Source organism: Lygodium microphyllum, chromosome 1 (genome assembly GCF_053477565.2).
Source record: "Lygodium microphyllum isolate KBCC chromosome 1, Lygodium_microphyllum_v1.1.10, whole genome shotgun sequence".
Taxonomy (NCBI): Eukaryota; Viridiplantae; Streptophyta; class Polypodiopsida; order Schizaeales; family Lygodiaceae; genus Lygodium; species Lygodium microphyllum.
The window spans coordinates 105,887,286-105,904,353 of NC_141135.1; the positions used below are offsets into that span (position 1 = coordinate 105,887,286).

General features: G+C 41.4%; 1 protein-coding gene across 1 annotated transcript in view; it reads left to right on the forward strand.

Moving 5' to 3' along the window:
• The window catches only part of ISA1 (isoamylase 1), a 223,980-nt gene that overhangs the window by 36,339 nt on the left and 170,573 nt on the right, over positions 1-17,068 (forward strand). The window contains exons 2-3 of the mRNA XM_087680237.1: positions 7,905-8,087; positions 8,328-8,417. Coding sequence (XP_087536363.1) covers positions 7,905-8,087; positions 8,328-8,417 — 273 coding nt within the window. The remainder of the gene's footprint in view (positions 1-7,904; positions 8,088-8,327; positions 8,418-17,068) is intronic.

Below are 17,068 nucleotides of genomic sequence, written 5' to 3' on the forward strand. Positions count from 1 at the left end.
TGCTCACTCTTTCTCTGATTCTCTCCGCCATTGCCATTGTTGAATATTGTACCTTCACTACGCATTGGCCATCACAAACTGGTATTAGAGCTGAAGGCCATCTTGACCACGCTTCCGGAGCTTGTTCGAGCTGTGACACAAGTTGTCGTCAGTCTGAGTCAGGTCATGGGACTGTCCAGCAGCCAGGTGCAGGCCGCACTCTGCGCATAGGCCACTCAGCAAATCAACAGGTATGCGTCAAGCAAGTCATGACAGGCAGACGATAGGCAACAAACAAGCAGGCAACCGTGCAGGTGGCACACGACAAGCAAGCGGTCAGTGCCGGTCCAGGTGACAACACGGGCAGCTGTCGATAGGTCAATGCAAGTCATGTGCAGCCCTACCCACCGACAATTCTTTTTTTTCAAGAAATCCTTTTTTTAAAGGGGCTCTGCGAGCTATCACACACGCATTCAGCACAGCCTCACAAATCTCACAGATTTGGCACACATTTACTCCTAGAATTTGGGGATTTTTGCATATTCTTGAAGATTTTACTCGGGTGAGTAAAATTCGTAGAATTTTGCACACTCTCGAGTCTCAAAAATTGGGGCTTTTCATGTAATTGCAAAAGTTGCAATGGGATAGGTACAATTTCTAGAAATTTTGACACATTGGACCCCGCAAAATTTGGGGCTTTTGCAAAATTTGAGTCAAATTTGGTCTTGGTATATACTTGTATGCAACTTCTATGCAAATTGAGCATGTTGGACCCTGGAAAATTTGAGGTCTTTGCAAAATTTGTGAAAGTTTGGCAAGATTGGCTTGTACAATCTATTTGAGAGTTATGTTTGATGTAATTTGAGCACTCTGAGCAGAGAAATTTTGGGGCATTTGACTGCGTGAGTCAAATTTATGCCCCTGGATGCATTTGGAGCAGAAATTGCCGCTAAAATTTGGGGCTTTCTCATGAGATTGATGTATTAGCCCGTGACACAGGTGCAATCGCTTGTGGTGTGCTGTAACACACATTTCATACCTTTAAAAATTGATTTGCAGATCTGAAATTTCTGCAATTACTTGATTTTTCATTGCTGGTTGGTACTTGCTTCATACCTTGGTCATTTGTGTGATAGTGGGGCTTACATTTGTTGACTTTTGAGTCTTTTTTGAGCCGTAAATCATAGTTGGCAGTAGTGATAGCAGCAATCTTTTGCACATTATGAAGCTTGAGGGTGCACACAACTTTACTATATGGTAAAAACAGTGTTATAATTTCTTGGTGCAAAAAAACAAGTGAAGCCTGTAAAGACAAAATGGATAAAACCAACAACCATGGATCCAGAAGAGTGGGATGAGTTAGATGAGCTTGCACGCTCTATCATAGAACTCTCAATGCCAGACACTTTACTCTTCAACATAGAGAAATTGAAATCTACCTATGATATGTGGCAAAGACTTGAGGAGTTATATGCTCAGAAAAGTGCAGCCAACAAGGTTTATTGGTTGAAAATTTTTATGGACCTTTGTATGAAGGTACAGCCATGTCTGTACATTTAAATGACTTTAACTCTATTTTCAACCAGCTGATTGCTTTGGAGTTTCACATTGATGAGGAGTTCAAGGCAACATTTTTGCTATGCACCTTGCCTAAAAGTCAGGACACTTTTAGGACAACAATGAGTAATTCCAATGCTATGGTGTTTTATTTAGATGTGGAGAGCTCTTTACTCATGGAAGAGCTCAATAGGCAAAATATTTCAGCAAACAAGTCTTCCAATGCACTGCATACTAGAGGCAAATCCTAGCAGAAGGGCAACTCTAACAACAAAGCACACAACAAGTCTCGTAGTGGAAAAAATGTAGAATGCCATCATTGTGGCAAGAAAGGGCACTTCAAGCCGAATTGTTTTAAGTGGAAGAGAGAAAAGGGCAAAGTCAAAAGCACCAATGATAATAAAGATGAGAAAAAGGATAGCCAACATGCAAAGAAGAGCAGTGTGAAGATAGAGAAAGTCAATGTAGTTAGTAACAAGAGTGACAGTGGCAGTGACGTACTCTTTGCTTCTTCTTTTAGTGCACAGTCATTGATTGTAGATTCCGATGATGACATGCACACCTGGATTCTTGATTCAGGTACTTCATTCCATGTAGCACCACACCGTGAGTGGCTTTTTGACTATTGTGTGTAGAGTCCCTTCGGGTATAAAGTCTCTTAATCTCCATGTGTATAAACTTATACGGGTGTGAGCACACCCTTATTTGTGTACCCTAACATATAAATATGTTTTATTCTTTGTGTACCAACACTTATTGATAAACTCATCTTGCGATTCTCACTCTCACTCTCAACATTGCTCTTGCTCTATTTTTGTCTCACACTTCATTGTGCACTCACCTCCCAACAAATTGGTATCAGACCTACGGAAAGAGTGTGCACGCTTCCCGAGGACAGTGCGAGTTAGTTCTACACATGCGAAGCAATCAAGCCGTTCACCATTTAGCCAGTCAATGGGCAGCAAGCATTTATCTTGACTAGTCGACTAGTCAGTTTTGTCAGTTGCACTTCTTTAAGCCAACGTGGGCAACAAGCCAACTGGTGACGGTCGTTTTGACCAAACTAGTCAGGTGCAAGCAGTTAGTGTGATCAGGCATGAGGCGAAAGCCCATCAATAGCTATCGTGGCTCAACAAGCACGGAGACCAAGCATGACAAGCTAGCAACAATGTGACTCAACAGGCAGGTCGACAAGCGTAGGTCTAATGTGGCACGACAAGCTGGATAGGTCAACGGGCGCCACGCTTTGACAACTCCTTTTCGTCAAATTTTTTTTAATTATTTCCTGTAGACTATTCCCCTTCTCATTAACGAGGATTCACACGCATAAGCAAAACTTCCAAATTTGTGCATATTGAAAATCTAGGGGTTTTCCTAGATTTGATGCTAGTCATGCATAACAGTGACGTTATATACCCATGTGACTGCGAGCTATAACCCACAAATATCTATCTTTTGGAAGTTGGCTCAAACTTTTCCCTTTGTTTCTTTGGGATGTGTATACACACTTCACACTCGAACACCTTGAAATACAAGACATTTGACCAAACTATGCCTCAAAAGGTGTCATACGGTCATACCAATCACGGCCAATGTAGGGGATTGATTAAGGATGTGGATAGTAGTGGCTACTTATTCAACCCATAGATATTGAGGTGCTTGCCATTTTTGTCATAGTCTGCGCCATCTTAATCACACTATGAGTCTTCTGCTCCAATATGCCATTATCCTAAGGTGTGTTTGTGTTGGCAAACTCTTGGTGAATGCCACTATTTGCAGAAAATCTGGCTAGCTCATTGGAGACAAACTCCCCTCCTTTGTCGGAATGCAGGTTCTTGAGTTTCCTTCTAGACGAACATAGGGTCTTGAGTTTCCTTCTAGGCTTGATCTTCTCCAAGATCAACCAATCCTTAAAGTGGGAGAATGCTTCAAATTTCAGCTCCAAGATGTATGACTATGTTCATCCTGGTAAAATCATCAACGATTAGCATAAACTTCCCTTAAGGGATTTCTTCCTCGTTGGTCTACATAAGTCCGTTGACACAAGTTCCAAGGGCTCCTTAGTCCTACATGGAGCTTGTTGGGAATCACATCTCTATGCTACTTGCCAGGAATGCAAGGCACACAAAACAGGTGGCTCAACCCAATCTTTGGCAATTCACACACAAGCTGACCACGAGTTGACTCGCGAAGGTACTTGTAGTTGAGGTGGTCGACCGAGCATGTCATAGCTCAATTTGAGCTTGTGAAGAAAGAATAATAAAAGTAATGATTGATAAATTCTGCATCTTATAGACTCCATTCTTCTCATGACTTGTACAAAGAACTTGCCAAGAATCTCCATCAAGGACTCGGAAAGAGTTCTCATCAAACTCAACCATAAGGCCAAGTGCACAAATCTTGCTCATTGAAAGAAGATGGTAACCTAAACTTGGGACATACAAAAGTTTTGATGTGTGAGCATCACCTTGCCCATCAAGAATCAACTGCATATCACCTTTGCCTTTTATGGGAACTGAAGAACTGTCACCAATGAGAATTTACCCCTGCATTGAATGCATATGGTTAATGCTATTTATAGAAGGATTCATGTGGTGGGAAGTGCCATTGTCCACAATCCACTCACAAGGTTTGGGGGCCATCATTAGTGTATTAGAGGCCATCGGAAGAGTATCCACAATCACCTCCAAATGGAGGAAGGCTGCTGATAAAGGAGCAACCACAGCTCCTAAGTCCTTCATAGTTTTCTCCTTGGTGTCCTTCTTGTCCTTGTCAAGGAAATCCTTCTTCTAATGATGTGTCTTGCCACAAATATAACAACTAGACTCCTTAGCTTTATCCTGCTTTGTCTTCTCGTTGTCCTCGTTGTTGTTGTTCTTCCCCTTCTGTTGGGAAGATTGTCCAGTCAGTGCCTTTGACTCAGGAGCGTTTTGACCTTTGAGTTGTTCCTCTTGATCTAAGACCATCGCAACCAACTTCTCCCACTTAAGGATATTTATCTACCCTGAAGCAATCAAGGCAGAGCAGAATGCACTAAATCGGGGTGGTAATTGCGATAAAAGAGTTATTGCCATGTCCTTTGAGGTAATTGCCTTCCTTGCATTTCTAGACCCGCATTTGAAATTGCTGAAGCTTATTCACATGTTCTTGCATGGAAGTGGACTTGGATGGGTTCAATGTTCACATCTATGCCTCTAGAGACACTTGCTTCATCATAGTCATACGATTGTATAATTGGTTCAATTCCAGCCATACCTCTCAAGAAATAGTCAACGGCTATGAGTGGAATAATGAAGTTTCCAAGGGTACTTATTTTATTTAGAACATGTACTACAAGCAAACATAATATGTTTATACTTTTGAATTGTTTAGAGATATACCCTAGTTCATATATTGTTGCCCTTGTTCGTTATATCAAGGTACCCATGGAGAAAAGTCCAAAATACTAGCACATGTACACCATTACTTGACAAACCTATGAGGCAATCTATAATAGCCTTCCCTTTGAATTTGACATGTATCCACTTTCAATATATAGTCATCATTTTTATATGCTGTATACAAAGTCTTGGTGGATTCCATACATTGAGAGGGAGATACTCTATACTCTTTTCAGTTCCATTTCAATTTATCATGTAGACCTAGACATAATTCAGTTTTCTTCTCCGATGAGAGATGATGATACTAGTTGTATTAGTCATGGTCTCATAGGCCATTCTGGCCTTCTAGAGACGTTAATAGGTCTTTCTTTCTCTCTCTCTCTCTCTCTCTATATATATATATATATATATATATATATTCTCCTTTCTAATGTTTTTTTAGTAGAGCTTTTTGCAGATCCTAAGTATTGCTATTATCTTTGTGTAGAGATCAATTTAGGTAAGATTAGATAGGTGCTCATGTGTGTGTGCGTGTGGGGACGTGTGCGTACGTGTGTGTGCATGTGTGTGTGAGTTTTCAGTGTTGGAGTGCAAGAGAGAAATATAAATGATTGGATATGGGCATCCTATTTGTCCCAATTTGCATGTACCTTCGCCAACTCAGCTTTCTCATAAGCAAAAAGCTTGTAGATATCACGGGCTATAGGATGGTCTATGGCCTTAGTCACAACCTTCACCAAATCATAGGACTCCAAGATGGCAAGCATCATTACTCTCCAAATGCAGTAATTCTCCCCATCAAGCTTCTGATGAACACTAAAATGAAGAAGGTATATATGTACAATGGGCTGTCGAGTGTATCTCCGTCAGATGATCTCTCCAACCTGAAAAGACAAGTAAGAAAGAGCGGGAAGAGTTACAAGTTGGCCAGTAAAAACTAGCCGACTATGCAAAACTGTGGCGAATAGGTTGCGCACTACCATCTGGCACTGCCCAAGGTCAGTTTGTATTGCTTGCTCTGTTTGGTGTGAATTGTACCACCCACAAGGACAACATCCTATAGATTCATTAAAAGAAAAGATCTAGCCTAAGAATTGAGCCAATCCAATAGAGCTACTTGGTTCATAGTAAAACCAATGGTAGGATTCTCCATGGATCAAGGAGTACGAGTAGTAACGAACTCCCATAGATCAAAGGTATGCACTCCACTTTGCATGACCAAAGGGAGAAGCTTGATCCATCAATTTGATATTCTTTGGGTAAGGAAAGTAGAATAGGCACCTATACAGAGGGTGCCATCATTGCAATATAAGGACTAGAAGGACGTGGGCCCTATGTGAGACATGTAAAGAAGCGGGAGGAGGGAGCTGCTCCGATCTTTGAGACCTTTCAGAATGATGTTCCCTCTCAGAATGAGGTTTTGATCTCCGTTCTTTGTATTAATCTTCGCGACAATCTAAAGGGTGGGTATGCTTATCTTCAAGGGAAAATATGGTTTCCTTGTCAGAGTCGTCAAACACATTGAATTGGTGATACTCCATCTCTATTATAGACCTGCAACCACACTAGGAAGTTTGTGTTTTGGTGTTGGGATGCTTGAATTGAGGAAAAAGAAGCTACATCGTACAAAGGAAGGTGGCAGATGTTCCGCACGCTTGGTAGATGACCCGAAAACAGCACCATGTTTGTGTTCTTCACGACAAATCTGCTCCAAACATTAGCCTGGATGTGGTCTCCTCTCATGGAAGCCTCTGCATCCTCACTTAGGCAATGATACCATGTGAGTGCACAACGGAAGAGAAACACAAACACGGAGGGAAGAGAGAGAGAGCAAGAGCGAAGAGAATGAAGTAATAATCTGCATTGAATCTGAATGGAAGGCTGAATACAATGGTGGACTGATCAGTCCCTGCATGGCCCAAGGTGTTAGTGAGGGCAGCAGATCAGGCTGATGACGATGGCTGCACCGAGGGTGGAGAATGTCAAAGACGGAGTGTGCTGAACCTGCAGAAGAACGATGAATGAATGCTGCCTCCATCTTGCCTGCTATATATAGCAGCAAATAGCCAAAACTGGCCAACCTCAAAATCGGCATGAGTATGATGTAGTCGGTGAGCATAAGACTGGCTGACTAGCCTGCACTAAATGTGAAAATGCTGGTGCAAATCTCTGTGCAGGCTGCCCACTACCTGGGCACGAAGATACAGACTGCCTGGCCAGTGCAAAGGCTGGAAACGGGCAACTGACAGTGTAAGCACACTTGACACTCACTGAAAAACGAAATGCAGACACCTAGACTGGGCTAAAATAGTCAGAGCTCCTCTATGGTTGTCAGATTCTGACAAAGCTCACAACCAGGAGATGATAGATTGATAAAATACAGGCTAATATTTGCATGCATTGGTATATTAAAGTACCTATGTATGGATCTAATGTTTTTTCCATTTCCCCTGTTTCCGAAACCCCCCCGTACTATGTGAATCACATAGCATATCATTGTGTCCATGTTGTATGTGAGCATGTGTTGATTGAACAGTTTTGCTTCTGCTTTTATTTATGCTGTTGGACACATGCAACTAAAGTTTCTCAACTGGCCATTTCTTAGCTTTTTCATGGTAAATCATTGAGTGTCTCAAGTTTTCCATGCTTTTGTTGATGACACTCATGAAGGAGCAGGAGAAATTACTTTGTGGATTTTAGATTAGATGACCCTGGATCCTGTTCAAGGATGACAACACTAATTCTGTAGAATGTTATTATTTTGTTGAGTTTTCTTGGCTATAAATGTCTGCTTGCCTCATGGCAACCTAACAGATGCTTTAGATAATAGAGAGTCTGAGATCCAATTTTCCTATGGTTTGAGAGCCATGTCTGATGGTTCAAGAGTTTTGCTCTGTACTTTCAAAGCTACATCTGATGGTTTGAGTGTCAGTGTGATTGTTTGGATACTTACTGTGGTCATGATGGCTTCTTCTTACTCACGTGCAGGGTCAAGTAACCAAAGAGATTCCTTTGCATCCTAGTATGAACAGAATGGGAGATGTATGGCATATCCTTCTTACAGATGTTGCTGATGGTTTGCTTTATGGGTATCGAGTGGATGGGCCCTTCTCTCCGAATAGTGGCCATCGTTACAATCCACAGTGTGTCCTGATTGATCCTTATGCCAAGGTATGAATTAAGTGTGTTGCTGCAAATTTATGAAAAGGATCTGCTTAACAAGCTATTACAATGATCTGAACTATGGTTATACTTGATCAATTATGTCAGTATGCAACTTTTCTTCTTTTGTTACCAGCAGCATCTATCTTTCTAACAACAATTATGTCAGTATGCAACTTTTCTTCTTCTGTTACCAGCAGCATCTATCTTTCTACCAAACTTTGGATTTTCTTTCTCTGTGCTGTCTAGGCAATTGTAAGCAGAGAGGTCTATGGTGTGCCTGGGTCAAATGGAAACTGCTGGCCTCAGATGGGTGGCATGGTCCCTATTGAAACTGAGGTAGTTTACTTGGGATTCAAAGATTTAGTTCATTGTATCTGAATAGGTTGTTTAGCTGAAATCAATGTCAGTTTCATTAAGAGTGAAAATGATGACATAAGAATTGCTGACAAGCTCCATCAAAGAACATAAACAATGATGTCAAGTTACCAAATTTTTAGCTTTCTGGACTCTGGAGTCTGAACCAGAAAGTATTCCATTTTAAAAGTGGGGTAGACTACTCCATGTGTCACTGAAAATGCCCAATTGTGTTTTATTGTTCTTCAAATCATCAAAAAGCACATATGAAGCTGGTGACTGATTGGTGATACTATGGATTTGCACCAGCACTTAAACCTTTGACACTTGTATCAGCTGTTTCAAATCTTCTATCAGCTGTTTCAAATCTTCTAAACAAGATTTTCGAACAGATAGTTTTCTTATTGAAAGGGTGTTCTTCATGTTTTTGGAGATAAAGTTGATGCACAGAAAAGTGCATTTGTTAACCTTAAAGACTGACAATAACAATCACCTTGTTTATTCTAGTAATGAAAAGTAGGTTTAGTGGCATCAATGTATTGGTGCTATATGTTGTTTTATTTCTGAGTAACTGGTTATGAAAGGGATTTGCATAAATTGAAACAAAGACAGCTTGAAGGATAAGAAGAAGGTATAAGGGGAGAGAGGCTTTACAGCAGCAAGTATACCCATCAGTTTAGTTTCTGTTGCTAGTGTAGTGTTTTTCTTAGATTTGTATGGAAGTTTAGTAGACTAGATTCGGTTCCTCACACTAATGATGCTCCTCACCTGAGCAGGGGGTGGGGAACATCAACACATGATTCAACAGTTCACATTAACTTACGTGTCACTTGTGTATCTTCCACAAATGAAGCCTTTGTGATACTTGTAGGATACTCTTCAATAGAGCATTGGTTTGGATACCATGTGAAAATATGCTAGGATTTGCATTGAAAAAACACAAAATGTACGAGCACGAGTAAAACACTAAATCGGACAAAAAATGCAAAACACAAAAATAGGAAAGAAGAAGATGAAACTGAATGAATAATGTATATTGAATGCATGAATTAATATTTACAATGCTCAAGGGAAGAGCAGTCCAATAGCTGAGGACCCTCGTGGGAGCAGTTTGAGGGAGATAGTGGAGTGTGTTGTCCCATTGGACATGGAACCTGAGTGCAGTAACCACCAATCAGAGTAGAGAATGGCGCACAGAAGTGTTGTAATCTCAAAAAGACCAGCTGTAGTTGCCAAGGCAGATCAAGTTGATGTAGAAACAAGTGCTTGAGCCTCAGGGTCTTTGGGACCTACTAGTTGGTCTAGAGGCTATGCTAGACCCTCAATAGGTGATCATATCCATCAACAAAAAGGCTCACAATGTCACATCAAATATTGAGCTGATACAAGAGTTACTTCTTGAGTTTCACTCTCATAGCTTCAACACTTTCTCCTAGCATCCAATTGTTAGATCATCCCCTATGTGGTGAGAGATTGAACTCAATGTATCAATCTTGATCAAGAGCTGTGGGAATTTTTCATTATGGAAGGGGATGATTTGAAAGTCAAAATGGCTGAGTATAGGGTGACTACTCGCCAAGTTTTTCGCCACTAGCTCATCAAAGTCAGATGGTAATGAGATCACATTGTTTTTAAACAAGCTTCCCCCAAAATACTTATGCAACAAGTCATCTTGTTGGTCAAACTGCCAACCATTTATGACTTTATATACCAACTCTTGTGTTATGGAAGGCTGCATGATCAAGTCCACAAAAAGACCTTCCCCACATTGTCCACTGTAGATGAGGCTTTGGTAACCTCTTCTTCAAAGGGTATATCCATAGATAATAAGTGAAGAAGAGAAGTCCTAAAAACAGTAGTGTCCCTTCTTTAGGCAGAAACAAAGAAGTTAGGTCTATTTGAAAACAACTCCCTAAAAAGAATAGGTTTTGCAGTCACTGCCAGCCCTTGGGTCATGTACACAAAGGGTGTTGTAACAAGGCCAAGGATCTTCCACCTCAATCCACTCTACAACAAACCACAATTGCACCCATGGGTGGTACTCCCTTTGGGCAGCCGAGAGGAGGTTCTCTAGCATGTGCACCTATTGCTTGCGTTCCCTTGGTATGTGCCCACTTCAGTGGCACAATTTTAGGATCACTGAAGGTCTAAATGATTGGTCTTGTGCACAAGGCACATTAGATTTCACACCATAGGCTCATCTAGCCACTCCTACGAGGGCTGTTGATGTAGACATTGTTAGATTAGTTTCTCCTTCTCGCCATGGTTTTCCTTAGCAATAAATCCTTAAATTAGTCCAACATTCACTTTACTCTTAGCTCATTAGGCTACTGAGTTGGGTCCATAGGCTACTTATCTTTAGGATTTTCAGTTATCTTCCATTGTACAGATTACTTTTACCTAGTTACTCATTCATCTTTAATCTTCTGCTGCATCTTACTCTTACATTAGCTTACTTTATTTTTCTTTTCTTAGCACCAAAGCATCTCAATATGAAGCATTGGGATGTAGATTTTGTTTGTGGTAGTTACACGTCAGGTGTTGTATCTCATTTAACGACTAACACAGCAGCTTTGCACTGATTCCTCCTGGGCTGAAGAGTGAAGATACATGTTGTTAGCCATTCCCTTTGTGGTTTCAGTTTCCTTTGAGCCTTGTTCTTCCACTGGCATGGAGGCTTCATCTCCCAAGGTGAATCTTTAGGTATCTCTTATTGCTACCATGGTGGCTGCTTCTTCCTAGCTTTTCTAGTTGGGGTGCTTGTTCTTTATCCTTCTTCACATGGCTCTTGGCAATCACACATAGCCAACACTAGGCGGCTTCTGCTTGGGCATTGACGTCCATTGTTGAGAGCAAGTTTCTACCTCTCATTTGGTATCTATAGGTTTTGTTAGTCTTCGTATCCTTGATCATTGGCAACACTCCCTCTTGTATCTCTCCCTTTGCATTGCATGAACTTCATATCATCTTTGTAAAAGGGCGCCTGGCCAAGTGAACAATTTCCCCATAAGGGACACTATTTGAGTGGTAGTTGAATGGGCATCTAATTTGCATTTTGTAGCATTCTTTTATGCATCTTATTGAGCAGAGCACCAATGAGCAATCTGCTCACTTCAGGTAGTCTTTACTTACAGTAGTTTACCTTCATATCTCTTCATACTTGTTCACCAATGCCCTTATGGGTGGCTGTTTATATGGCTCTCTGTTTTGTGATTTGTAAGCCATCTATCCCTTTACCCAATGGGCATAGGGGAAATAAATAAAAATAAAAAAAGGTTTGAAAAAATCCTTGGACTCCCAAGGGGAGATAACCATCACATCTATAGTCTTGGTAAGCACTTGGGCAGCCAACAAGCACGCATTGACTAATGCCTTGGCTCCTTTGTAGTGGGACCTCTTGGGGAAAAGGGGTGAGCTTTGCTTGTTGGTAGTCCCTCTCTATTCCTGGTTTGGGCCTAAGGGGTGTTAATCTAAAGAAGGTTCACTAATATTAAACCTTTCATTAAGCTCATGAAACATGCCAAAACTAAAATACACTAAGTGTGCTTCAGCGTTCCATAAGCAAAACCCTAAACTTTGTTCGGTTCCATCTCTATAATTAGTGTGCTAGATGACTTGCATCCCTAGTCACTTGCATCTTGGTTCATCATCAATCTAACTACTCCTATGGCTGCCATTTCCATCAACTGTCTTCTGCCCATCATCTCCAGCTTGCCATGACCATGTGCTGCTTCTGTCTTGATCATTTGGAGGTTTCCCACATCTACCTTTGCTTCTAGCTACTGACAACATCATTGAGTGCCATGTTTGCTTCGGATCAGAGCTGCCCAGCTTGCTGTTTACCATCGCTGCCCATTGCCATCATTAACACAGGCTGTGTTTCATTGATTCAGCACTCCCTTATCATCACTTAGCTGCTGATTCTCTCTTGGAGGCTGCAGATCAGGCCACCCTAACTACCACATCATAACTCCAGCTACCAACTGCCGCATTTTGTTTTGACACTTCAGCCTCTGCTCTGACTGGTGGTTACTACACTCAGGATCTGTCTTTGGTGGATGACACACTTTGATACCTTCCCCTGTACCGCTCCCACAAGTGATTGGTTGTTGGATTGCTCTGCTTTTGTGCATGGTGAACATTCATTCATTCATGGAGCCTACATTATTCATTCCGTTTTATCTTCATTCTTCCTACTTTGTGTTTTGCAATTTGGTTTGAGTTATTATGTTTTAGTCATGCTTGCTAATTCTGTGGTTTCTGAGTGCCAACCCTAGCATGTCTTCATAGGGTTAGGGCAGTCGGTCGATTGAGCTAGGAAGGGTTGGAAACAATAAAGAAGATTGGTAGATTGGAAAATTATTTTTTTCATGGCTAGAGATGTAGGTATTAGGGTTTTATGGTAGCTGTAACTACTATGTAGGCCACTAGCAAAAGATTTGCTGAATGAGTGGGGATAGGGGTAATAGGATTGGTCTAGATGGTTAAGGGTTCATTGTCAGTTGCTTTGGCCCTATGGTTGACTCACACTTCTTGTGATTGGTACAAAAGTAGTGATAGGGTAATTGATTGATACAAAATTGGTCAGCAATTCTCACACTAGTTTGAAGTAGGTGATGGATGAGGGGGAGAGAGAATTTGGTGTACCTTGGTTGGGATCTGGAAGTTAAAGACAAATGATGATGTTAGTCTTTGAGCTTGAGATCTCAAGATCCTCTCAAGAAAGTTCATGGTTTCATTTCTCAGTTTCAATGATGGGTAAGATGAGGCGAGGGATGTGTTGGGTAGGGTGGTGAAAAGGCAGCACAAATCTTTGGCTGGTTTGGTAGAGGGCCAATGCCACTATTGTTGTGGCTGGCTGATTTGTGTCGCTTTGGGGGTGAGGGCTTGTGTTGGAGTTGTGACTTCTAATGTTTGAGCTGGTCCAAGGCTGTGGTCACCACGAGGTTGGTGGATGGTGCTTGGTGCTTGGTGCTTGGTTCTCCTTCTTTTGCCTTGGCTGCTACTTCTCTTGGGTTTCTTGGTCTTCCTTCTCCTCTCACAATTCTCCTTAAGCGAGGTGAGTTATCGGGAGGCAAAACGGGGAGGCTTAGACAGTTGATCCATCTCCATGATCAATTGATCAACCATGAAGTTTTCTATAAAAATCTACGACTTCCTTTATAGTTATTATTGAGTGGCTGTCCACAAACTATCCCAAATGAGGCTTTCTAATAGAAATTTGAATTGTATCATTGATTGCATCCTTGACCAATGGCACATACTCCTCCATGCCACTTGATAATCTTCATTATAGCAATGAATATACAGTGCTCAAGTAGCAAACACAACATACAATGAATATTGAAATTCAAACTCTAGTATCTCTGGGATCAAGGTAGAGATTATGAGCTGGAGAGCGTGTCAGACTTTGAAACAGATCTTGAAATGCAGCAAGGTAGCCTCTGTGTGTATGAGGTTGGATTTGATGTAGACAAGTAGTGAAAAGAGAGAAAGATAAAAAATGCAGGTATATGAGGAGAGAGAAAACTGGTGATTGTGTAGAACAAGTAAATACAAGCTGATTGTGTTGGGTGATATGTGGAAACTGATGGCGACAGTGCAAATGCTGATGGTGATAGCTGAAGGAGAGAATTTGACTAGAAACGCAAGCTGGATGATGATGGTGACAACTCCTACTAATGGCGATTGGATCTGATGATGGTGATTGGCCTTGGCAACAATAAATGTAAGTTCCCTGATGATGGTGACAACTCCATGAGAGTTAGGCGATAGGTAGAGAGGTTGGAATCAAGTGCTAGATGATAGTAGATCGTAAGGGAAGGCTCTGACCGTGATGTCCTACGCAAATGAGGTGTGGGCAATAGAGCTATGGCTTGTGAAACCTGCAAAAACGAGATTGAGGGAGAGTGGTGGGCTGCATACCTATTTATAGAAGGTTTGGGGCACCCAAATTAGGGTTTTGCATATGGGACACAATAACTCTCTAGGATCACATTTCTTTGTAAAATAAGAAGGTTTCTTCATTAATTAAGCGTGTTTTGGGGCTGTTTAAGTTAGATTAATGCAATTTTAGCTCAACATCCCCTCTCAGGCCTAAAATTGAGCCGTGAGAAATAAGCCCTTTTATGTTTATTTTCTTATACCCCAAGGTGTTCCACTATCATGGGGATGTATCAGAGCTCGGATTCAGTTTAGTCTCTCGCATCTCTCAGTCCTGTACTAGCAGCACCCAGATTTGCTGAGCTCTTGGTCAGCTCCAGCTTTGTGAGTTGCTGCCTTCGCCACTATGTAGCCACTTGCACCACCTGCAAGACAGCCCCCAACTGCGTGCATAGTTGCCTGCAGTGCATAGCCCTGCAACTCGCACGATAGCGTCTCTTCTAGCTAGTTTGGTCGCCTCCACCACCTACACCTTGGTCCAGCGCCGCTTGCAACACGGCAGACTGCACTTCTTGCTCCAGTCCCTTGTGCCCTGGTCTAGAGCCGCTGCCACCAACCTGGTCACTTGTAGCTTGGTATGCAAAAATTGATGCCTTTCTACTCAGCCAAGAATTCATTAACAGCCCATCAGAGTCTACTCATTATGTATGCAAAGAGGGGGGATCCTTGTTGGTCATTTGTCTTTATATGGATGATCTTTTGCTCTTAGGGACGCATGCTGATCAGATTTCAGCATTCAAGAAAAATTTGCAGCAAACTTTTGAAATGTCAGATTTTGGGCATTTACATTACTATTTGGGCATTTAGATCATAATGTCAAAATTGGGGCCTTTGCATTACTATTTGGGCATTCAATTCATTCATGATGCTAGAGGCATTGGATTGTCATAGTCTAGGTATATTGGTAGACTTCTTGAGAGGTTTGGCTTACAGGACTGCAAGCCAATTTGCACACCAATGGAGACTAGACTCAAGCTCTCCTTGCATGATGACAGTGATTTGTTTGACATCCATACATATGCTCCAACTTGCATTACTATTTGGGTATTCAATTCATTCATGATGCTAGAGGCATTGGATTGTCATAGTCTAGGTATATTGGTAGACTTCTTGAGAGGTTTGGCTTATAGGACTGCAAGCCAATTTGCACACCAATGGAGACTAGACTCAAGCTCTCCTTGCATGATGACAGTGATTTGTTTGACATCCATACATATGCTCCAACAGTTGGATGTCTCATTTATTTATGCAACACAAGGCCAAATATTCAGTTTGTAATTTCAGCCCTTGAGTAGATATATGCACATCCCACGCATGTCACATTGGCAAGCCGTGAAGTGTGTTTTTTATTACTTGCAGGTGGCTAGGACTTTTGGATTGCTTTATGTCAAGGGGGGACCACGGCAACTACATGCTTACAGTGATTTAGATTGGGCTGGTGATTTTGATTCACATCACTCTACGAGTGGAAACTATTTCTTTCTTGGCTCATCTTGCATCTCTTGGCTTAGCAGGAAACAGTCCACTATTGCCACATCATCTTGTGAAGTTGAATACAGGGCAACTCTCACTACCACAATTGAATGTGCATGGCTGAGATATTTATTGGTTGATCTTGATGTATCTCTCATGGAGCCTACTCCTTTGTTTACTGATAGTTAGAGTGCCATTGCAGTAGCAAGGAACCCTGTGTTTCATGCACACACGAAACACATAGAGATCCACTATCACTTTATCAGAGAGAGGCTATAGGCACAAGATATCAGCCTTGTCTATTGTCCTATCACCAATAATGTGGCAGACATCTTCACCAAAGTTCTTCCTCGTGACAAATTTGAAGCATTGAATAATGGTTTAAATTTGATCTCCTTTGGTTGATGATCCTTGTATACTAATCACTCTTCACTCTAGGGGGGTTTGTTGGGTTTGACTCATGTCTATACTCACAGAGGAGTGTCGGTGGTCCTCGGTAGGACATTGGGGCACTTTTTACTCTCCTTGTGAGAGGTTTTTTCCCCTAGTTATATTCTCTTTTTGTTCCAACACTTATCGTGTTTTACACCTTTTGGACGTAAATGCATATTAACAACCTTAAGTTTAAGGGTTGTACTTTGTACTTTCATTATACTCTTTGGAAATTGCATTGGGTGTTGTGCCTCTACTCTCACACTCTCTTCACTATCAACTGTGTATTCTCAGCTAAGCTCCGATCTTCCTCAGCTCTCACACTAATCAGTGCAATATTGTTCCACTAGTTGTAGGACATACTTCTGCTATGACAGAAAGAGATTTCCCTTGGATCTAACAATCTCCATCCCCAAGAAATAAGACAACTGTCATCTCGAATGTAGAGCAAATTTTTGCCTTGATTTCTGCTATGGCCCTAGAATCTGAGCTAGTGAATAAGATATCATCAACGTACAACAAGATATAGTTGACCCCTGTGCTAGTGGTGTGTACATAGAGATTTGGATCATAGGGTTTAGAATGGTATCCATGAGTTTGTAAGAACTCATCCATCATGTGGTACCAAGGTCTGCACCTTTGCTTCAGCCCATAAAGAGCTTTTCACAAGCGAAATATCTTGTTATTCTAATTAGTAGAAGAAAAGCCAGGAGATTGCTCCACATAGACCTTCTCCTTCAAATAACCATTTAGAAAGACACTTTTGACATCCATCTAATAGATCG